General features: G+C 39.8%; 1 protein-coding gene across 1 annotated transcript in view; it reads left to right on the top strand.

Annotated features, from left to right (window-relative positions):
* The window catches only part of LOC129776754 (acyl-CoA synthetase short-chain family member 3, mitochondrial), a 45,162-nt gene that overhangs the window by 17,357 nt on the left and 3,349 nt on the right, over positions 1 to 24,456 (top strand). Inside the window, exons 3-9 of the mRNA XM_055782580.1 lie at positions 9,761 to 9,905; positions 10,011 to 10,155; positions 10,210 to 10,512; positions 10,910 to 11,298; positions 11,363 to 11,513; positions 11,572 to 11,717; positions 11,783 to 11,916. Coding sequence (XP_055638555.1) covers positions 9,761 to 9,905; positions 10,011 to 10,155; positions 10,210 to 10,512; positions 10,910 to 11,298; positions 11,363 to 11,513; positions 11,572 to 11,717; positions 11,783 to 11,916 — 1,413 coding nt within the window. The remainder of the gene's footprint in view (positions 1 to 9,760; positions 9,906 to 10,010; positions 10,156 to 10,209; positions 10,513 to 10,909; positions 11,299 to 11,362; positions 11,514 to 11,571; positions 11,718 to 11,782; positions 11,917 to 24,456) is intronic.

The following is a 24,456-nucleotide window of genomic DNA, read 5'->3' on the forward strand; positions in this document are numbered from 1 at the left end:
AACGGCCAAGTGGACTTGTGTGCAGCTTCTAATGGTAATTTCATCGAATAATGAAAATCATTTTTAATGAAAAAAAAGTGCATATGCATATGCCTGGAATTTTATATCTAAAATCCTAATATTTTATCAAATATTTTGAAACAGCCTGAAATCTGGAGAATGGAATCGAGATTATTAATCTGAAAAAAAGTTGTTCGAACACAATCTTGAATTATTGACCTAAACATTTAGACATCTAGAATCTAGGATCTGGATTTCAAATTTGAAATTTAAAACCGAAATGTAATGAAAAATCCTCATCAATGAATGCGGGCCTAGGACACGACAATTGTAACCCGTAACCCTTACAACTCATAGAAACAATGAAATAGAATAAATAGTTTCTCTCGAAATTCGAACGAGTAAACTCAAAAGAAGAGTTTTCAAAACGATTTAACCTATACAGGCCCTTTCATTTCATTTTCCTACGGTATCCATTGATTGACATTGACCGAAAAATGTCATAGAAGAAATGGAAAAAAAAATAAACAACCCGCAATAACGTGATGCTGCAATTGAATTTATCGCTCTCGGGCAAGTTTGATTAGGTTTTCACCATGGGATAGCATTTCCCAGTGCACATTTCACCAATTCCAAATTACTCGGTACGAATGGTGTAACTTCGAAAAATTTGTAAGAGTGGGATGCTTTAAATGTCATCGGTCATGACAGAGTATAGTATAAATGCTGGTGGAGTAAAGGTAAAAATTGTTAGACGCAAACTACTTTTCACACTATCGTCAGATTGAGTACTGAAGAATAGCTTAATAATACTGGAGCAAACTGGAATCATGGAATTAAGAATATGCATGACAAACCACCAGCTTTAAACAGCAGTATTGATTCGTTTTATGAACACGTGGAACCAGTGTATGTATAAATCTAGACTAATCTATAATCTTGTTTAATGCCTAGAGATGAATATTCATCGGGAATGAAAACAAATTTCATCCCAATTTGCACTCATGAGTATGCATTTTGGTTTCACTGTGGCTTATAATAGCATAAGTGTTAACCATGACAAATGTGATAAGGTTCGTTTACATTCTCTCACAAGCAACGATATGCTGTACGTGCAAAATTTATTTCTTGTGAATCCTCACGGGATTTTACGCTTTTCGCACGAAAAAGATGTATTTGATTTGTTGTTCTTTTCGTGTGCGCAAAATGACAAGAATGATGAAAACATATGCTTTCAGCAAAACTTTAATGATAAATTGGGAAAATAAATGAAATACATTAACTGTCGTATAAATAATTGAAATATACGTCCCTTGTCCTCTCAAGAAAAAAAATAAAATTGGATTGAATACACCTTGTTTTTTTTTTAAATTTAACCAACAACAGACCAATCAATGCGTATTCACCAATGCAAAATTGTCAGTTGGATGATATTTGGTTCAAATCGAGTTGTGTTTGTTGTACGATGATTCGACATATACGTCATCAACGTCAAATAACTAAGAATTGTTTCAGCAGAGCTGTAATACGTATCTGGAGTTGAAAATAAAATTGAAGTATATTCCAGTGACTCTTCACGGTAATGGTGCTTTGGTGATTACCTACAATTTCCTTCGGTGAATACCTTGCGCATTCCGTAGTACTTCATCTGGTGATTTACGTGGCAATATTAGTGACATCAGGTTGCCTTCATGCTGCGGGTCAGACGCTCCCAACATAAATTGTAGGTGATTGAATCTATGACACGATCGCGTAGGACGTAGAACCAGAGCTCGACAAAGTCATATCCAACGGAGAATAGTCAGGGGACTATGAAGAAATTCGCGTTCGTATTCAATTGAAAATGAGTGTTGGTTTCTTCCAGCAGTTTCTCCGTCAACATGACTCAACAGTCATTCGGGCGTTTAGTTGCTATCTCACTCTACGACTCGACTATCTAATTTCATTCAAATGAGCTTCAATTGAAATGACACACAAATGAATTCGTTTCTTTCTCTCATGTATCACGTATGCATGTATCAATGTTTGAGTTCAACGTGGTTTGACATATACTACAGGTGAGCTAGATTTGTTTGTATCGTACACAAAAAATACTCACACATAGAAAATAGCATGCAGTGTTGTGTTCACAAACTTTGTGAATTTTGTTGATATAAAACCGTTTTTTTGTATGTTTTTTTCACAAAATTGAACTCGGAGACAAGGAGAACCAAAATTTTGTTTACAATTGCTTCCAAACTGCACGCTATTTACGAATACTAACACGAAGACTTACAGCATACATAGTAACTATCTAAGTTCGTTGGTTTGAGTTCACGATGGGTAAACAATGAAGCCGTCCATTAATGGTGTAGCTATTTTTTGCATCAGGTATCAAGTTTTCGTTTCACTTTATATGGACGTTCAAATAAGATTGTGTACGCGGGTAACGAGATTCGTGGCCTCGAAAATAGACAATTTCTTAGTGAGGTGAAATTGCATTTGTATTGCGTAGATGTCATCCTTGGTGGAAATAGTTTTGCACTGGAACGCGAAACTAAATCACGCATAACATTTCAGCATAAGAATAATTTTCCTTGTGAGCCGGCGATGATGACCCAACTTGATTTTTCCCTACATAATGTGGCAAAAACATTATGATTACGTTTGCTTCGCCATGGCTCGGCTATATGTGTTGATTGCAATGACAGATGCACAACGAGTGAAATATTCGCTCGCGTCCACAGCTCGAGGGGAAACTAAGAGTTTATGATGACCCAAAACGATCAGAATAAGTGATGTTTGCTGCTTTGGGTATAGAAAGAGACTGAAATACGCTAGCGTCAGCGTACTTACTGTGCAAGGATGGTGTTTAATTCGCAAATATTCTGTTTTCATTATCCTACTTTTATATTATCGCTGCTTAAGCTGCTCAGTCCAACAAGAAAAATAATCTGTTCTACATGTGACAATGAAACAGCTAATGCTGGCGGTTCCGGATGCTGCTTATGATGACGTCAATCGTGGTGATAGTCGAGAGCTGTCACACGAAGAGCCCAGCAAGAAAATAATGCAAAATTTGCACACTGGCCGTGTTTCCTGAGCTCGATTCCAGTTGTCGCAACATCTCCCCTCGTTAGAATGATTGATACATGTCAAGCCGTTCAGGTGGAGTTTTGGGCCTTGAAGAGCGATGGGCAGCTGCACCGTTGGTGTGCTAGCTGTAGCTGATTCAAAGTTGAAAGACGTCGATGCAAACGATGAGGACTCATGGCTAGGACTGACGACTGGACTCAATGGAGTCGTGGGTGGTGATAGCGATGGCTCCCTCATCGGTTCGTCGCGAATCGTTTTGGTAGGAGAAAATGCTATTTCAGTCGAATTCGTTGGTGTGTCCCATGTGTCCAAGAGAATGCTCAATGGCAAAGTTCCCAGTCTGGTTGGCGGCAGGTTATTGAAGTCATGGACAAAACTGGTTGGTGTTTGGCTTTTCATCTGTTTAATGTGGGACCGGACTGAACGACTCTCATCAGTCCAAACGTTGTACATCACTTGACCCACTTTCTCGAGAACTGTGCCTGGTATCCAAGTCCAGGCGTTCTAAGAGTACAACACTGGCTCATTACAGTTGAAGGATCGCATTTCGCATAGCTTCGGTTCGATGGATGGTGATGGTGATTGATCTGCAGGAGAACGTAGTAGTACGAGGCGGGTACGTATGCGACGACCGAGCAATAGTTCCGAAGGCGCACAGTCATTTGGTGCTGACCAGTTTGACATACTTCGGCACACCAGTAGAAACATGTCGATTGCTTCTTCTACCGAACTCCTCGCTTTGTGAACCTCTAGAATCGTCCTATTAGAGGTATCCACGAAACGGTCCACCTGACCATCTGATTATGGGTGGAATGAAGCGATTGTCACGTGGTCTATACCATTGCTGTAGCAGAACTGGTGAATCGTTTCCAACGTTTTCGGTTCCCCCAGACGAGCAAATATCTTGGGGAGAATGCGTATGATCGCTGAAATGGTGATGCGGCTTGTCTGGACTCTTATTCGGGCCATTTCGAATAAGAGTCCACAGCGAGAAAATAGTAGTCATCGCCGCCAAAACACAATGTGTGCAAGCCTTCTTACAGTCGGCAATTTCACTATCGAATAATAGCCAGTACACGGAACTGCGGGATGTGCTGCCATCCGCTGCCATCCGCTGTATGTATGACCACTGGAATGGAACAGCCAGCCTGTTATCGAATGGAATGCAGTCTTGAACCGTGGTCAGCGACTTGTGTCAGTTGTAGAAACGTTGGAGCTCACGATCAACATTGCGAGGTAAACTTTTTGGCCTACCGAGTTGAACGTACCGGTAGACCTCCGCTGTAAAAATGATAGATAAAACGTTAAAAGGTTGTGTGATGGCCTCGATCTTGGCTGGATCATGTCGAACGCTGTGGTGATTGAGTATATGCCTGAGATATTTGGTTTGCTGTTGTCCGAACGAGCACTTCTCGACTCGAACGGAGATTCTGAATGCTTGTAGACGCTGGAACATGGCATAGTGGTGTTTAGTATTTTTAGTATATCAGAGACTTTTTGATTTGAAAAAAAGCAGCTTGCATTTCAATAAATAGCAACCAGGTTCCAGAAGAATTGTGAACCAATATTATATTTTGTATTTGAATATTGCGGGACTGTCAACAAACTACGTAGCGTTACGTCAGATTGTTGAGGAAAAGCGTCCATTTCTAGTCCTTTTGTCTGAAACACACATTGTTGAAATAGAATCATTTGATCAGTATAGTATTCCGGAATATAATGTTGCTGCGTGTTTATCACATTCTAGGCACACTGGCGGTGTTGCTATTTATGTCAGAGAATCAGTTCAATTCAATCTTCGCCTCAACGAAGTGTTTGATGGTAACTGGTTCTTGGGCATTACAGTTGAACATGGCATGAAGATGGGTAATTTTGGTGTTTTGTATCATAAAGGGTGTGTCACATCAAATTGCATCACGGAAAAAACGCTGTAGAAATTTAATTTTTAGGAATTATATCTTCAGCTTTCGCTTATAATCAGATAAGAGTGTATGAATCACGTTGGCCATGCTTCACTGTCAATTTTTCGTAAATTTGGAAAAATGTCGTCGAACGAAAAAGAGCGTCGTGAATTAATCCTGTGCACTCATTTCGAGAAGCCGGAGTTGTCACATCGGGACATCGGTAAGATGCTGGAAATCGTCCAATCCACGGTCAGCAGAGTACTAAAACGATACTTCGAGAACCTAACCATCGACCGGAAGGTGAAGAACGGCAAAAATGGATGCTCCGTCAGTGAAAAAGATCACAAGCGCGTAGTTAAGCAGTTTAGACGTGATCCGAGAAGTTCGGTCCGGGATGTCGCCAATAAGCTGATTTTGTCAAGTTCATTCGTCCAGCGGACCGAGCAGCGGGAGGGCCTGCGTACATACAAGGTTCAGAAGGCTCCTAACCGCGACGAAAGGTAAAACATGGTGGGGAAGACGCGAGCCCGGAAGCTGTACACCGAAATGAGGACGAAGCCGCATTGCCTGGTAATGGACGACGAAACCTACGTCAAAGCGGACTTTCGTCAGCTGTCGGGCCTGTTGTTCTTCTCCGCAGAAGACAAATTCAGCGTTCCGGAGGAGATTCGCAAGCAGAAACTATCCAAGTTTGCCAAAAAGTACATGGTGTGGCAAACGATCTGCTCTTGCGGAAAGCGGAGCGCCCCCTTCGTGATGACCGGCACGGTAAACGGGCAGGTTTACCTTAAGGAGTGCCTACAGAAGCGCTTACTACCACTATTGAAGCAGCACGAAGGCCCGACCCTCTTCTGGCCGGATCTCGCTTCGTGCCACTATTCAAAGGACGTGTTGGAGTGGTACGAAGCCAACGGGGTCACCTTCGTGCCAAAGGAAATGAACCCGCCCAACGCGCCGGAGCTTCGCCCAATAGAGAAATATTGAGCGATTATGAAGCAGGCCCTCCGGAAGAACCCAAAAGTTGTCAAATCGGAGGCGGACTTCAAGAAAAAATGCATATCTGTTCAAAAAAAACTACAACCTGACGTTGTACAGAACCTTATGGACGGGGTAAAGAGGAAGGTACAAGCATACGGACTTGGGCTCGAAGTATGAATAAAAAGAAAATGCCAAAAGTTGTTTAATAGTTTTTATTTTACTGTCTAAAATTTTCAAAAGGATCGGTCTACTGGGCGAATTTCTACAGCGTTTTTTCCGTGATGCAATTTGATGTGACACACCCTCTAGTCCCAGCTCAAGCGACTTGCGTTTTGTTGAAATTTTAGAAAACTGGCTTGAAATGTTCCTTGACTCTAGCAAATTGAATATATTAGCTGGTGATTTCAATATTAATTGGCGTGATGACTACAATTCGAACCATTTGAAGCGTGTATCCGATTTCTTCAATTTGAAATAAACAGTACATGAATTTACGCGCATTTCCAGGCACAGTAAAACTTTAATTAATCATGTTTATTCCAATTTTGATACTATTTACACAGTCACGGATACCAATTTGAAAATAACCGATCATGAGACTTTAATTATCAATATTGTAGATAATCTCGTGGTAAACGAAGATGTTGTGAAATTAAAGTGCTGGAGGAAATATTCGAAGCATGCTGTTTCGAATCTCGTAGTGAGAAGCCTGGATTTTCCATTCGAGGTCGGTAATTTAGATGAATCATCAGCTGTTCTAACTAATACCTTGAAAGAGTGTACAAATCGGCTTGTTACGCAAAAATTTGTTCCTATGAAAAACTCGAACAGCTGGTACAATTTGGATCTTTTACGCCTTAAACGTGAGATAGACAGATGGTACAATAAATTTTGTAGAACAAATGATGGAAATTATTGGAATATGTACACAAACGCGCGCAATATATATTCACAGTCGATTAAGAAAACTCGTTGTGAATATATTCAGAGGAAGATTGATCTGCATCAAAGCAACAGCAAGGAGTTATGGAAAATTTTGAAATCTTTATTAAAACCTAGTAATAGCAAACCGCGGTCCATAACTTTTAATGGCACACTTGAACAGTCTGAACAGGCTATAGCATCTAAGTTTAACGATTATTTTGTCAATAGTGTTTCATTGATCAATCAGTCCATTGAATTGGTTGATGAACCTGATGAAATAAAACAGCCGGTTAACAGTAGTTGTAGATTTGAAAGTTTTCATCCAATTACATTAAATGAACTTAGAACTATTTGCTTTTCTTTAGGAAAAACGGCTGGAGTGGATAATGTCAATGCTAGAGTTATTCAAGATTGCTTTCATGTCATCGATCACATCTTGCTGGACCTTATTAATAAATCTTTGCTAACTGGGCATGTGCCTAAGGTATGGAAGGAATTTTTGATAGTTCCAATTCAAAAGGTTGCTGGAACGATTAAAGCCGAAAAGTTTCGTCCCATCAATATGTTGCACACGCTAGAGAAAATATTAGAAGTAGTCGTTAAAGGCCAGCTGCTGGAATATTTAAATTGCAATGCTTTGCTAATACCAGAACAATCGGGATATCGGGAAGGTCATTCCTGTGAAACCGCATTGAACTTGGTATTAGCAAAATGGAAAGAGAAACTAGAGTGCAAAGAGAATATCATTGCTGTTTTTTTGGATCTAAAACGCGCTTTCGAAACAATTTCTAGGCCCTTGTTGTTGAACACGATTAAGCGCTTTGGATTTACGAGTACTGCATATAAATGGTTCGAAAGCTATTTAAATGACAGAACGAATCCCCTAGGGAATAATCTTGGAGTACCTCAGGGAAGTGTATTAGGGCCCCTTTTATTTATTATGTATATCAATGACATGCGAAGAGTTTTACGATTTTGTGATATCAATCTTTTTGCAGATGATACTGTGTTATTCATTGCAGCTAATGATTTAGATTAGGTCGTTTTACATTTGAATGGAGATTTACATTCTTTAAGTAGATGGTTGAAGTATAAGCAATTGAAATTGAACATAAGTAAAACTAAATATATGGTAATCTCGCGAAATCGTTTAAATGAAAACGTCTCCATCGTTATTGATAATGAGACTATTGATCGAGTTCGGGACATTAAATATCTTGGCGTGATTATTGATGAAACTCAAGTTCAACACTCACATTGACAATGTCATCAAGAAAATTGCCAAGAAGTATGGAATCTTATGTCGATTGAAAAATGATTTAACTATTTGCAGCAAAATACAGCTATACAAATCAATCATCTCTCCTCATTTAGACTTTTTCCGTTTCCTTTTTATTTTTAGCCAATGACACACAAATATCGAGATTACAGCGCTTGCAAAACAAAATAATGCGGTTGATACTAAAATGTAACAGATTCACTTCCTCATCTTGAATGTTGGACGCTCTGCAATGGTTATCCGTGAAGCAAAGAATTGTTTATTTAACTATGGTGTTCATTTTTAAAGTAATTAACGGTTTGCTGCCTCGATATTTGTGTGATCGAGTTGAAAGAGGAAGTGACTTTCATAGTTATAACACTAAAAACGCGAATGAAATAAGAACACCTAATTTATTGTCATGTGCTTCACAAAATTCGTTGTACTTCAAAGGAATAAATGTGTTCAACTCGATGCCAAGACATATTAAATGCGCAACAACACTTACAGAATTTAAGAGGCACTGTATTTCACATGTAAAAGCTGTGTTCTCTTAACAGCTGAACGAGTTTTTGTTTATTTTTATGACGAAGATCTTTACTGACGAAGTTTTATACGAACGGATAATTTAATGTGGACAATTTTTTTGCAGTTTGTTTTCAATATTTTCAATGAATCTGACGAAGTTTTTTTTTAACGGATTATATTATGTAGATTATTTAATTTTGTTTTTAAATCATCTTTTTTTTAAATTTGTATTGATCTCTATTATGTCTGTCATGATCTTGGTGATGATGGACTATTTTTATTTTTATTTTGTCGTTCTTATAGTTGTATTAGTTTTTAAAAAAATAAAAGTAGTCTACAAAAGATTGAGCGTCGCGCGCGAGACACAGATATAAAGGATATTAAATTGAAAGTTTTTGAAAGTGCCAGTCTAGAAATTTTTCGTAAAGGAAATTTTCTCGATTTCTCTGAATGAGGGTATTCACAGTCAATCTAAAACAAGGCTGGCGGTTGGACTTGTGCTCTGGTGGACCACTTGGCTGCAAGGGCCTCGTCGGGACCGTATCGGCTCTGTGGCGGACATGACTGAGTATTGGCTTTTTTGGACATTGCAATTTTTTGAACTTATATCTGTAAATAAAATCAGTTTGTTTTTCATGTTTGCTAAACTGATTTCAATGTTGAAAAAAAATAAATTATCTTTTAGATAACTCGTCTTGCTCAAACCTCTGTAGGGGAAGGAGGCGGGACCATCATCATCATTTATTTATAGTGGTTTGTCCAGTGCTTTTCACCATCAACCACGATGTCACCGATGTAACCGGAAGTGTGCTTGAGGCCAGTCAACATGGTGTCCACCAGTTTCTGGGATGCTCCTGGGACAGTTTTCACACCGGGTGCGAGGCGATTCACCTTGTAGAAACCCAGATGGGTGCTGATGGTTACAAAAATGCTAGAAGATTCGTCTACTTAAACCTGTTTGTTTTGTTTTAGCATTTTCATTCTACGAGCTTTCATAAAATTAAATATTCATCAGTACATGTTGATGCTATGAACAATTTAGTACCCATGCTCTACACATCTGCTTTGGTTGCTATACAATAATTATTTCTAGGTACTCAGGAGGTCTACTCAATGCATGCTACAATACGTTGGATCGTCATGTACTTAATGGAAAAGGTGAAAAGGTTGCGCTCATACATGACAGTCCCATGACAAACACAGTTCGCCGGGTCACATATAATGAATTATTAGATAAGGTAAGTATGACTACACGCAAACAAATTAATCTTTCCAGAGTATGACGGATTGATGCATTCTCGAAGAAAAAGATACTATTTAATCCACTATATTGAAAAATCTAGGTCTCCCGGCTTGCAGGTGGTTTAAAAAAGATGGGAGTGAAAAAGGGTGACAGAATTGTCATATACATGCCCCTAATTCCAGAGGCAATCATGGCAATGTTAGCAACTGCTAGACTGGGAGCGGTGCATTCTGTCGTATTTGGAGGTGAGGCTAACATGTCTATTTATCCTATTCGTAGATAATAATGATTTTTTGCAGGCTTTGCTGCTAGTGAACTATGTACTCGAATCGAGCACGCTGAACCAAAAGTTGTAATCGCCGCGAATTTCGGAATAGAACCCAATAAAGTCATACCTTATTTGGACATTTTGCATGAAGCTGTACAGATGTCGAAATGGAAACCTCAAGTTAATATAATATTTCAACGATCGAGCATTTTACTCTCAGAATTGGACAAAAGAATAGATGTCGCATGGGAGTCTGTATTTGATGAACCAACTGAATGCGTACCGGTAGAATCTAATGATCCACTTTACATTTTGTATACTTCAGGTACAACAGGTATGTATTTTCAGTGATAATTTTCTATCACGAAAAATGAACGTCAAACATTAGCCAAGTAAGTAGTGAAACATCACTTGAATTGCCATGTTTTTTTAGCCCATGGCTTCGTAGCGATTTTTCCTTCGTAATTTTTTCGTGAATCGCGTAGGATTCTGTAGATCATCTTTCTCTTAGTACCGACAACTTCCGGATACAAAGTCACTGCTTTACTCTTACGATTCACCGATATTTAAAAGACAGCTGAAATATTGTTTACCGAGATTTGCGCGGGACTGATCGTGAATACGCTGCCACTTCTACATGATGCGTCCTTCAAACTGAGCAGATGATTTCTTCCCGTTATTTACATGCCAATATTTTTTCCTATTGAATTTTGTTTCTTCTTACCTTTCAGATAAGCCGAAAGGAATACAGCGTCCCATTGGAGGTCACCTGGTAACGCTTATGTATACCATGGATACAATTTATGGCGTGCAGCCTGATGATATTTGGTGGAGTGCTTCTGATATGGGATGGGTGGTAGGACATTCTTATATATGCTATGGGCCATTGCTTATCGGAGCGACCAGTGTGATGTATGAAGGCAAACCTGATCGTACACCGGATCCAGGCCAATATTTCCGTCTCATTGAGCAGCACAGTGTTACTGCATTATTCTCCGTGCCCACATCTTTCAGAGTGTTAAGGCGCATTGACCCCGAGCTTAAGTATGGCAAAAAATACAGTCTGAAATCACTTCGAACAGTATTCATTGCGGGAGAGCATTGTGATCTTGAAACTAAGGTATGCTTCATTTTGCTTCAATTCATAATGTTTCATTTAATTGTAATTTTTATGACTTATACAGAGTTGGATTGAAAACATATTCAAAGTTCCGGTGTTGAATAACTGGTGGCAGACGGAAACTGGCTCAGCTATCACGGCAACATGTGTGGGTCTTGCCCATAACCTGAATCCACCCAATTTCACAACAGGACTCCCCTTTTGTGGCTATGACGGTAAATATCCATATCGACACATGTAAACAAATACTTGATATGCTTTCGAATTCTACAGTACGTGTCCTATATCCTGACGGCTCCGAAGCACCTTCGAATGAGCTAGGCCGCATTGTGGTTAAACTACCGTTACCTCCAGGAACGATGTCTACACTATACCGAAACGACGAAATGTTCAAAAAAGTGTACTTCGACAAGTACCCGGTAAACTTATATCCCCTGTATAAATACAATCCATAACCTTAACATGAATCCGATTTTATCAACAGGGGTTCTATGACACGATGGATGCAGGATATAAAGATGAGAGAGGTTACGTGTATGTGACGGCACGAGATGATGATGTTATCAACGTGGCCGGACATAGAATATCAACTTCAAGCTTAGAAGATGCAATATTGAGGTGAGAGAAACTCAACGAGTGTTGTATTTCAGGCTGCTTAATACATAGGGGGACTGGTGGTAAAGTAGGCAGTTGCTTGTTTGTAAGTATAAGTTTTGACTACTGATGTTATTTTGATAGTCATCTTATGTTAGAAGAGCTTCATGACTTTCGAGTCACCCTGTACTTCGGTAGAACTGTCGCATGTCAAAAAATAAACAAAAAACAGAAATCGTTCTCTCAGTAGTCATTCGAATCTCGTTTTGTACCCATCGTATTCACGAAGTTTCCCGTGAAATTTAGTTTAGTTGACCTTCGATAGTGCTCCCGTGGCCGAGTGGTTAGCGTCATAACTAACATGCCGGGTGTTCGGGTTCGATTCCCGTTCTGGTCGGGGGAATTTTTCGTCAAAGAAATTTCCTCCGACTTGCACTGTGATCACGCGTATTCTAGAGCTCAGAATGCATTCAAGGCGTGTTATTTGGCATAGAAATCTCAACTAAGTACTAATAAAAATGACGCAAGTAATACTACGTTGAGACGGCGAAGTTCCTCTAGGAACGTTAGTGCCATTGAAGAAGAAGAAGAAGACCTTCGATCTTCGATTTTCGACAAATCATCAGTTTGGACGACTGTTGACCTACATCCTACATCCCATGAAGAGATTAGATCTTATTCACAACATTGTTCCGCCAGTGAATCCGGTGCATAGCTGCAGTTCTCCAACTCCAAGCCACACCGATTCTAGCCAAGCCCTGTTCCAGCAGGTCCAACCAACTCGCTCGATAGGCTCCTCTTCTTCGATGCGATCACTATTTTTGCAGGGCTGCTGTCCGATAATCTTGTAACATGCCCTGCCCATCGCACTTGTCCAGCCTTAACGACTTTCTGGATGCTGGGTTCGCCGTAGAGTTGGGCTAGTTCGTGGTTCATCCTCCTTCTCCATACTCCGTTTTCATGTACACCATCGTATATTGTTCTGAACACCCAGCCTTCGAAAACACCAAGTACTTGTGAGTCCTCTTCAAGCTTTGCCCATGCTTCGTGCCCATAGAGAACAACCAGTCAAATCAGGGATTTCTACATGGTACGCTTCGTACGAGGTCGGAGTTTGTTGAACCTTAAAGATTTGCGGAGCCCATAGTAGGAGCGACTTTCGTTGACTATGCGCCTTCGAATTTCACGGCTGTTGCTGTTGCCAGTTGTTGTCAACGATTCAATGTAAACAAATTCCTTTATCACCTCGAACTCGTCGCCGTCGATCACAACTCTACTACCAAGAAGAATTCTGTTACCATCAGTCCCTCCTGCTGGCATGTATTTAATCTTTTTTTTTATCCCGTCTGTTCATTTCATTTTCAACAGAGCCGAATTTATTAGTGTACATTTTTTTCTAACGATAATTTTGTTGTATATTACACAGTAGTCATTTTTGGCGTGAGAGTATTCCTATCTCACTGATATAAATTTTTATCTATTACACAGTAGCCATTTAGGAGTAATTGTATTCCTATTCAATCGACACACATGTCGTCTTTTTTCGACGTGAGAATATTCCTATTGTTCGAATTTTCACAGTTGAACTATACACAGTGGGACTGCGCCACGTTGAAGAGCAGACAGGAACAGAAGAGCCTTGTCGAAGTCCCCCGTGAGTATTAAACGATTCCGACAGATTGCCTGAGATCCGTACATTGCACCGCATACCGTTCATCTTTGCCTGAAACAGTCATGTCAGCTTTCGGGAAAATCCTGTTCATGGATTGAGAAAGTCATGTTAATCAACCGGAGTACACACTATACCTGTTTTCCCGAACCTCCATTGAAAATCTCCGCTGCGAGGCCATCCTTACCAGCTGCTTTGTTGTTCTTTAGCTGATTAATGGCCTCCTCAACTTCATGTAGGAGGTGGTACATCGTCGTTGTTCACTGTACCGATGTAATTCTCATCAACTCCGTCTTGGTCTTCTGTCTGCGCACTGTTCAGGTGTTCATCGTAGAGCTGCCTCCACCTTTCGATCACCTCACGTTTGTTCGTCAAGATGCCTCCCTGTTCCTGCACATTTCGGCCTGCTGCACACAACCATTGTCTGAGGCGTTTTTGTTTTCTTGAAGAACTTCCACGATTCTCGAGAACGATAAAGCAGCTCCATCTCCTCACTCTCTTTCTCTCCCAGGTGGTACTTTTTCCCGAATGAGATATGTTTGCTGCCTTCGCTTCAATCTCTATCGTTTCAAGATTTTTCGAGTCTTTCGTTGCAGCATAGCTTCTTCTTCTTGAATGGCGTTAACGTTCCCTGTAGAACTTTTGCCGTCTCAACGTATGCATTAACTAGCGTCATTTATTAATACTTAGTTGAGATTTCATAAGCCAAATAACACGCCTTGAATGTATTCCGAGGGGCAAGCTCTAGAATACGCGTGACCACAGCGCTAGTCGAAGGAAATTTCTTTGACGAAAAAATCCCTTGGCCAGAATAGGAATCGAACCCGAACACCCGGCATGATAATGTGAGACGCTAACCACTCGGCCACGGGTGCACCAGTATAGCTGCATCCTTCTCACTCAGAAGCGCTTGGCACTCGTCGTCTAACCATTCGTTCCGTTGTCCACGTTGTTCATAGCCGATGACGGTTTCTGCTGTGCTACTTATTGCTGCCTTCAGCACTCATCGAAGGGATCAGCATCCAGTTCGTCTAACTTCGGTAACGCATCTTCAAGACGCTATGAGTATGTTACAGCAACGTTCGGCTCCTGTAGTCATCGCAGGTGGTACCGTGGTGAGCGCTGATGTCTTATTTTCTTCTGTATTCTAGTGACTTTCAATCTTATGGATAGTTCGTCACCAGGATCACGGCTTTATTTCCATTCCGAAGGAAGAATGTCGGAAGTGAGAATTGAATTCGTGACCATTAGCGATAAGGATGTTCACCACTACGCCAGATCACCTCCGCGTGGATATCTTATGTTATTAATGGCCGACACTTTAGAACGCAGTGTGACCATCCCCAGGTAGTGGTCCGAATCGATGTTAGCGCCACGAAAGGTTCTGATGTCTATGATATCTGAGAAGTGCCGACAGACGATCAAAACGTGATCAATTTGTGTTTTTGTTTGGTGGGGTGATCTCCAGGTCTAACGGTATTGAAGGCTGTGCTGGAAAAAGGTGCTACGTACAGCTAATTACCGGTCTGAACTCCTTCTCTTGGCCGACATGAGCGTTCAAATCACCTATGACGAATTTGATGTCGTGTTTGGGTAGGGATAGTATTCACAGTTTAGCTGTTCGTAGAATTCTTCGCATCCTCACATCCTCAATCTGCTTAATCTGCACATTCTTTTGGCCACTAACCAATCACCCTTTTCTGCATTTCCCCCATCACGTTGAAAGCTGTATTCAGCTTGTGTGTGTTGCCGCAACTCTCGTGGATGGTATTGAGACGATCGTACCATCGAGCCTTTCCAGCGCACTTCCTGCAGCGTTACGATGTTGAAATTGCGAACACTCAATATAACCGAAAGAATTCGGGTACTACAAGAAAGTTGCACGACTTGCAGTTTCATGTTCAGAGTTTCCAATCTCTAGTCAGTGTTCTTTGCGTGGGTCCGATTTTTCTGTTTCGAATTTTCCTGCGCATTTCATCTTCACGGATGGCTTGTAGGCCCCTGTATCGCCGGAGGAACATCGTGCACAGCTTTGTTTAGAATCCCACGCTGGCACGAGGACAGTGTCTAGCTGCCCGTAATATGGGGAACAGACGATATTTCGATTCGCACCTCCATGGTGAACAGACGGTCGGATAGACCCCCAACCCTGTCAGCATACGACCAAGACGGGGTTGGTTACTTGATCGTCACTATGGTTACTCGTACCCCAGTCGGCAATTTACATAGAAATTACTTTGTGGTTTGGGAGCCAAATGATCAGTGGTGGATAACGACTTACCATGTTGCGGTCGGAATTAATTTCCCTTCAAAGAGTTCCTGTTATCTTTCCACGCTGATAATATTACGTTTATACCGAGTACCGTTACTTATTATTCATAGAAAGGGCCTGGCCGGGTGAGGGAGTAAAAAGTGCCCCCAAACCAAATCACCAGATGTATGGCAAATATTGTATAGGATATTAAATAAGAAATTTTGACGGTCTATTTGAACCCCTATGTGGTTTACCATAGGATCTAGAATGAAAAACGTACTTTTTCGTTTATTTCACGCCATCCTCAAAAGCTTCAATATAAAAATTTGAAAAAAAAAATTAGTGGGTTATATCTATGATATAACCGCAAGGTTCACGTGGAACTACCTTAGCTGAGCAATCATTCGTTTGTATTGATTAAATTCTTGATTGAATGAAACAGTTTCCAAATTCAATTGAGTTCAATATATTTGCTCTGTGAGTGAAAAAAATGAACAAATGCCGTGTAAAGTCAATTCATTTATTGTGATTGATTGTTCTTCGTTACAAGTAAATTTAATGACGGACCTTTTACGTTTGGTATGATGACTAGAACAAAATATATGTACGGAAGAATTATCAAACGTTTGATGAACCAGCCTAAGGCTGAAAATCTTTTCAATAAAGACAAAAAAAAATTATCAAACGATTATTTTATTTTACAGTTCCCTCTGAAGTTTACATCCCAAAAGTGTACATACTTCTCGAATCTCGAATTTGCTTGAAACTGGGAAGTTCATTCGCTTCTAGTGGCTGCACGATTTTCCCAGGTTCCTAAGTTTAGAAGATCATGTTAGGACAGACATATTCCACTCTGCACAAAGGCAAGCGAGGACAAAAGTACTCGCAGTTTGCATTTATTTGCAGAGCCGATTTCCCCAGAAACCACGGTTTTGAAGTCTGTGTTAGGGAAACACATTTCAATCGGAACAAAAATACCCCCGATTTGTATGAATTCGCAATGCCGATTTCCCCACGCTTCATGGATTTGAAGTCTGTGTTAGGGAAACACATTCCAGTCGGAACAAAAATACCCCCGACTTGCATGAATTTGAAATACCGATTTCTCCAGGCACCTTGGTTTAGAAATCTCTATTAGGGAACACATTTCGGTGGGAACAAAAGCTCCCCCTACTTTCGTGTGTTCTTTTTCTTCTTTTTGGCTTTAAGAGGGTTTAAACTTTTCAGTTCACTCGCCTCTAGGCTCTTTCGTGTGCTTACAATGCCGATTTCGCTGCTTGGTTTTAAAGTCTGTGTTAGGGAACATTTTTCGATGAAAACAAAAGTCCCCCTACTTTCATGTATTTGCAATGCCGATTTCCCCAAGGCTGCTTGGTTTTGATGGCTGTGTTAGGGAAACCGTAAATCGGGCCAATCAAAACGATGCAGTTAGGGCGTCTAGATAACGCCTAATATTTTACAGTTATTCAATTGTTTATCTAATGAAAAACAACATTTTGTTAGTTGCGATAGATACGTAGAAATATTCCCTATCAAGTGATGCAAACATCTCTCCTATCCAGTACGAAATGTTCGAGCTATAAGCATTCGAAATCTTTCATTTTTTCCTGCATGTTCTGTGTTTAGGTTTTCATTTTACCCTCCATATATTCCGGTTAGACGTAGTCCCACGTCAAAATACTGAATGTGTATCTTACTACGATGTATCAAGAAAAATTATCAAAAAACATTTTATCAAAAATTGAAGTACTAAAAAAAATATTTTAATTTAGAATTTTTTTTTGGATTTAGAGATTCTGTACTGCTCTAATTCATATTTAAATGTGTTCCTACGACTTTTATGAATACGTGTGATTTTTTCAGATTTTTTTCAGTGTTGCGCGGTCGAGAAAATATATTTTTTATATTTCCAACGGGTCTGGCTGGGTAAGGGAGTAAAAAGTGCCCCCAAACCAAATCACCAGCTGTATGGAAAATATTGTATAGGGTACTAAATAAAACATTTTGGCAGTAGTACCATATATTTGAGTCCTTATATGGTGCACCATATGATGTATGGGGAAAATGCACCTTTTCGCAATTTGCAATTTGCAATTTGAAGACATTTGGCAATTGCAATTTGAAGACATTTGGCATCAAATTTTTTTTTTTTCGAAAACCCCGATTTCCTTTACTCCTCCCTTGGGTGATTTTTTGGTTTTCAAATACTCAAACTTTGACCGCTGTGCGACAAATGAAGTCGAATTGAGCTGATATTTTGCATAGGGTAGTTTTTCGTGAGAATCAACATTTTTAATCAAGTTCCCTTTAAAAATTCGAGGGTAACTTTTTTCCCATACATCCATTGGCACTCTACTATAGATCCTATGTTAAACCACATAGGGGTTCCCATTTAGCTTGATATTTACAAGTGTCTATTCTACCCAGATGGCTTCTTTAGTGTTTTTCGTGTTCAAAAAAAATGTTCGATTATCCATCTTTTTTTAATGGAAAATATACTATTTTCAATTTTCATGCTAAAAAACTTTTGATATATTAAACAACAACTGTGTAAATTATGTCTTAAAACTCAAAAAAGGCAATGAAAAATCTTAATCTGATCGTAATGTTAACCGTGATGTTGACCGGGTTGACTGACGGAACAATGTTGTGAATAAGACCAATCTCTTCAAGGGATCATACTTTTGGCACACATCATTCAATTTATTAAATCATCTTCATGCACTCTAACGCCTACACTTTCCAGGAATTAGACACATGTGAGCATTATTATGATTAACATTTCCACGATAGCACCACGATAGCATGATTTCGGCAGGTAATCATTGAAGGTAATCGAGAAAACCTGTTAACGAATTGTTATCGATAATGAAACATTTGTTCGGTTTGTGATTATTTTCATATCTAATTATGGATGATGTATTTTATTTGCATGTACATCGAGTTTTACCAGTTAGTGACAGTTTTTTTTTGTATTAATGTTTGGCATCGTGGCATTTTTCGTAGCTATAATTCGAACAAAATGTATTGTATTGGCGTTGTAGAGTTGGATTCACTTCATTCATTGGTTAACATATTGAGTGCCATGGTTTTATAGCGATTCGATGGACATTTTTAAAAGTATTAGTACCATCGTTTCTTATCGTAGTGGAAAGTATTTCTGTTCAATAGGGAATGCTCATGAGGTTATATGCTTATATTATTTACCTTTCTTATCATATGTTATACTGTCAGTCACCGGTGACCGACGCGGCCTGAACGAAAATTCGGTGTCAGTCACCGGTGACTGACGTGGCAGTCAACGCGTTAAACACATTATGTGAGACGTAAAACATCTATGTTTTTTTACGCTGCTGTTCATGCCTTTTCAGTTATGGCAACGATCTTGAAGGCTGGATGCCGAAAAGAGAGGAATCGAACGATAATTAATAAACGGATCTTCAGTATTTCAGCTAGAGATTGATAAGGCAATCAAACCTGCTATCCTTATCAAATACTTACCTTATCAAAGATCCGTTCGATAATGCCTCGTTCGATTTCTCCTTTTCTGGAGAATGTGACCAACCGAGGCGTTCTGTTCTGTTCTTCGTTTCATAAACCATTGGAAAACATTTCAGTTATTTGAACGAAAGGGTGGACCGTCAAAGAAAAATGATTTTTATATAAAAAATGTTATGCATCTTAATTCTCTTTCAGTAGTTCGATCAACACTATATTCATTTAGGCTTCCGCTTTGCCAAATCCGAGCCACCATGCCATCCACTCAATACCCGCCATCAGGTTTTTCGCAGCGGCCTCGTTGTCTTTAGTTCGTTACAGATCGCCAGTTTGCTTTTTACCATTTTTTTGCGTCTTCTTCAAGTTCCGCTTCACTCAACAAGAGAGGAGGAAGCTAAACTATCTCATATAATTTAGGGATAAGCATATAGACTTAACCGCATTCCGAGTCACTTTTTCACTCTTTTTTACTTCTGCTCAACAATTCACCTAAACTTTTCATGCAACAATATTCTATTAACGGTTGTAGCGGGAACTAGTCAAATCATGCCAGAATTTCACCAAGTCTTGATGTTATTTGACGTACTGTTATATGGGTTTTATGCGTTTTTCAGGCACTTTGCCTCTACGTATTGAATTTGGACATGGGTGTCGTATTGGTCGAGGTTATTTTCACTTGAAAAAGCATTGATACATAGCTAAATTTCACTTTTTCTTACTAAGTGAATGCTCGTGGGTTCAACGCAAAACTTTTCATTAATTGATCTTCTAATTGACCCTTCACAATTTCCTTCTATTATAAATTTCCTGATACTTCTATAAAAACTCGTCATTATAATATAAATTTATTTTCAGATACAATTTTCGCTCAAGATTCTTGATTCACTTATAAATAACATGTTTCTCGGTTACATGAAATACATGTTTGATAAAAAAAAAATTCATTCATAATTTTTATTTCCAAAGCACGCTGTTCCACCTGAGAATCCATTGCTATTTTCGCTTCACACTAAAGGAACACGAAGCTGAATTCCGCAAACGCGAAATACAATTGGACTAACAAGGATGTCATTGTAAAACATGGGAATTATTTTGACGTAAGACTACGTCTTTCGTTTCTGTACCGGGGTGTAAGTTCAAAGTTCCGAAAACGAGAGAGTGACGCTGGACTGCAAGGTTTTGAACGTTAGTACCTCTTTTCCGACTCAACGGAGTGGTATGATAATCATTTCATTCGAAAGACAAAATGTCCACGAGTTATATGATTGTTAATTGTTAACCCGAAAACTTGTTTCAATAGCTTTAAAATTAGTTCCGCCGTTATGGCACTACAGGAAGTCCACATCCACATCCATAACATTTTTTGCATGTTGATTTTATGCGATTGATAGTTACTAATATAGTTACTGATAGTTACTTAATCGTTACTAATCAATCGCATTAATTCAACATGTACAAAATGTTATGGTTGCGATATGATATTGAATGTAATGCAAAGTGTCCGGATTAAAGAACGTACGGATCCAAATACATTAATGTATACTTACTTCGATGTTGTTCGTTTCTCTCTTAGGCTGAGCTACAAATATAATGAAAAGAATGTGAAAGAGGTCGGATATACATTCCACACTATCTGAGTATAAAACACGATAGGGACATATGACATATGGGTTAAAATCCCTTAAAAGCAAAAACTGAACTGAACTATAAAACACGACACGGCCTTTGCTTTCATCATTATTTTCTCTCGAACAGCCGCGAAAGCAGCTCGGAAAAGCGCACCTGCCACAGGAGGTATGAAGAAGCCACATCGCTAACGACCGGGAACCGTCTCTTTGCGTGAAATTCGTCGCTATCAGGATTCGACCGCAAACTAACTTTGCAGCGTTTGTTTCGTGAAATTGCCCAGGACTTCAAAACCGACGTGCGCTTTCAAAGTTTTCCGCCGTTATGGCACTGCAGGAGGCAAGCGAGGCATATTTAGTCGGCCTGTTCGAAAATACCAATTTGTGTGCTAAGCCACACAAAAGCCTTAAAAACTTGCCCAAGGACATCCAGCGTGCTTGAACAGTCACGCTTCCGTTTTCGTCATTATTATCTTAGTACCTTAGCATATAATCAACGGCCCTTTTCAGGGACACCAAATTTGATGGATAGAGTTCAGAAAAGTTTCTGCAGGCCGAACTGAAAGAAGCATTTAGCGAAATCCGAGGTATCGATGATAATTCGATACCGATGGGTGCCATTGACTATGGATTTGATAGTGAAGAACACGATATGATTTGCTGTAGTGGATATTATCGAAGTGGATATATTAGGCTGTCAAAAAAGTCCTGCGGTATTTTCGCGAGGTGTCGTTGTAAGCGCCTAGTTCTAGTTGTATTCATTGTATCGAGTCATACTATAGCTTGTTGGAAAGGTATTATAGTCCTTTATAGTCGCGCTGTAATATAGTCCTCGACAGTGTTTTGTTTGGTTAAGTCGTTCGTGAGTTATAGTGTCGCAAATATGGAGCAAAATAAAGAGAAAATCCGACATATTTTACAGTACTACTATGACAAAGGCAAAAATGCATCTCAAGCTGCCAATAAAATTTGTGCAGTTTATGGACCCGATACAGTTTCCATTTCCACCGCACAACGATGGTTTCAACGTTTTCGTTCTGGTGTAGAGGTCGTCGAAGATGCGCCACGCTCCGGAAGGCCTGTCGTCGAAAATTGCGACAAAATCGCTGAATTAGCCGAGAAAGACCGGCATAGTAGCAGCCGTAGCATCAGGGGCCAAGAGCTGGGGATAAGTCATCAAACCGTTATTAACCATTTGAAGAAGCTTGAATTCACAAAGAAGCTCGATGTATGGGTGCCACACACGTTGACGCAAAAAACATCTTTGACCGTATCGACGCATGTGAATCGCTGCTGAATCACAACAAAATCAACCCGTTTCTGAAGCGGATGGTGACTGGCCATGAAAAGTGGGTCACTTAGGACAACGTGAAGCGCAAACGGTCGTGGTCGAAGCCCGCTGAAGCGACTCAGACGGTGGCCAAGCCCTCATTAACGGCCAGGAAGGTACTGCTGTGTGTTTGGTGGGATTGTCAAGGAATAATCTATTATGAGCTGCTTCCCGATGGCTAAACGCTCAATTCGGACCTGTACTGCCAACAACTGGACCGCTTGAAGGTAGCACTCATGAAGAAGATGCCATCTTTGATAAACAGAGGCCGCATTGTCTTCCATCAGGACAACGCCAGGCCACACACTTCTTTGGTGACGCGCCAGAAGCTCCGGGAGCTCGGATGGGAGGTTCTTTTGCATCCGCCGTATAGTCCGGACCTTGCACCAAGTGATTACCACCTGTTTTTTCCATGGCGAACGAGCTAGGTAGTCAGAAGTTAGCCACAAAAGAGGCCTGTGAAAATTGGCTATCCGAGTTTTTTGCCAATAAGGAAGCGAGCTTCTATAACAGGGGTATTATGAAGTTGGCATCTCGTTGGGAACAAGTCATCGAACAAAACGGCGCATATTTGACTTAAAACAGATGATTGTAACTAATTTTATGAACAAATGAAAATTCAAAAAAAAATACCGCAGGACTTTTTTGACAGCCTAATATATTACACATCAATATTTGTTTACGAATGCTGCAATCGTTTTTGGGGGTTATTGAGTATTTCCGAGGAGGAATCGACTCCCCCTTTGAGCGTTAATAATTCTTTTTCGACTAAACGAAGTCGTATGATAATCTCTTTATTCGAAAGATGAAATGTCTAAGATTTATATGCTTGTTACTTATTTATTGCTAAGTTAACGTTAGACTTACATCCACTTTGCGGTTATATCAAAGATATAACCCACTTCTAGTTTTTTTTCGAATCTTCCCTCAAAGTTTTACAAACAGTCAAAATTTTTTTCTACAAACTAGAAACGGCTCAAATCGAACGATTTCTTCCTAGAGTCTTGCGCTTATCAACTTGCGCAGAAAACGCTAAATAGATGATATTTTATAATTCTCTTTCATGTGATATTTTTCGAAACAGTCCCCAACATGCAGTCCTGGTTTTTGACTACAAATATCGCAAAAATAATTGGCGTCTTCCGTCAACCTTTGCTTTTTTCATCTACACAGAGCCGCAGGAGTTCAATGGAGTTTTCCATTAAGGAAGGAAGGTCTTGTATTATAGAGACTTTAAACTTTTGCAGTTCATTCGTTTCTAGCCTTGAGAAAGGCCCTTTGAAAACTCTACTCTACTCTACTACTCTACTCCAGCGCTACCACCCCCGCCCTCTTGCCTTGAGAAAGGCACTCGATCCCTCGCCGTCCAGCTCGTCCAGCAACGATGTTGTCCAGTCGGTGTCCACACAAAGAATGTTCCATTAAGCCTTTTCAATTTTGATTTATACTGAGTACCGTTATCTATAATTCATAGAAGCACTATTTTGATTCGTGAACAGGTTCACTAGATATTGTAATTCGTTTAGAAAAAGTATAAACTGATACATCTATCTATCTATAAATGAAAATGGAAAGCCAAATCTGTTCGTAAGCGAAAAACCCGAAAAAAGGATGGTCCGATTTTAGCTTTCTTTATTTCGTTGTATTCGTTCCGTAAAACTCTGAAAGAAGATCGGAAGATCTGGAAAATTGAATTCGAAAATTACATCATGATAAGCATTGTTAGCCCATTCGATGTTTGTGTTATCGAAACTGATCTTTGTTCCAAGGTGTAAATGCTCATAGATCAATGTTATGGTGAGAAAAAGTTTTGAAATTTTTGAAAAGCTTTGATGAAAAGTTTGAAAAAAAAATTGTAAGGGGTTGCATCTAGGACACGACCGCATATTTTCGACGTAGAACTACGCAGTTATATTATGCAATCTACTTGTTTACCGCTTCGAATATTATTTTAGATTGCATCGAAATCCGAGCCACCAGTAACGACGAGAGTAATAGATTATGTTCTTCGTTACAAATAAATTTGATGAACGTCCTTTTACGTTTGATGTGTTGCCTAGGACTACCAAAAGATGTGAACGGAAGTCAATTGTCAAAATATCATTGTATTTTACATTCCCCTCTGAAATTATTGCACATCTCATGTTTACGTAGTTCGCGAACCGCGAAAGTTCATTCACCTCTAGTA

The sequence above is a fragment of the Toxorhynchites rutilus genome, chromosome 3, assembly GCF_029784135.1.
Source record: "Toxorhynchites rutilus septentrionalis strain SRP chromosome 3, ASM2978413v1, whole genome shotgun sequence".
Classification (NCBI taxonomy): Eukaryota; Metazoa; Arthropoda; class Insecta; order Diptera; family Culicidae; genus Toxorhynchites; species Toxorhynchites rutilus.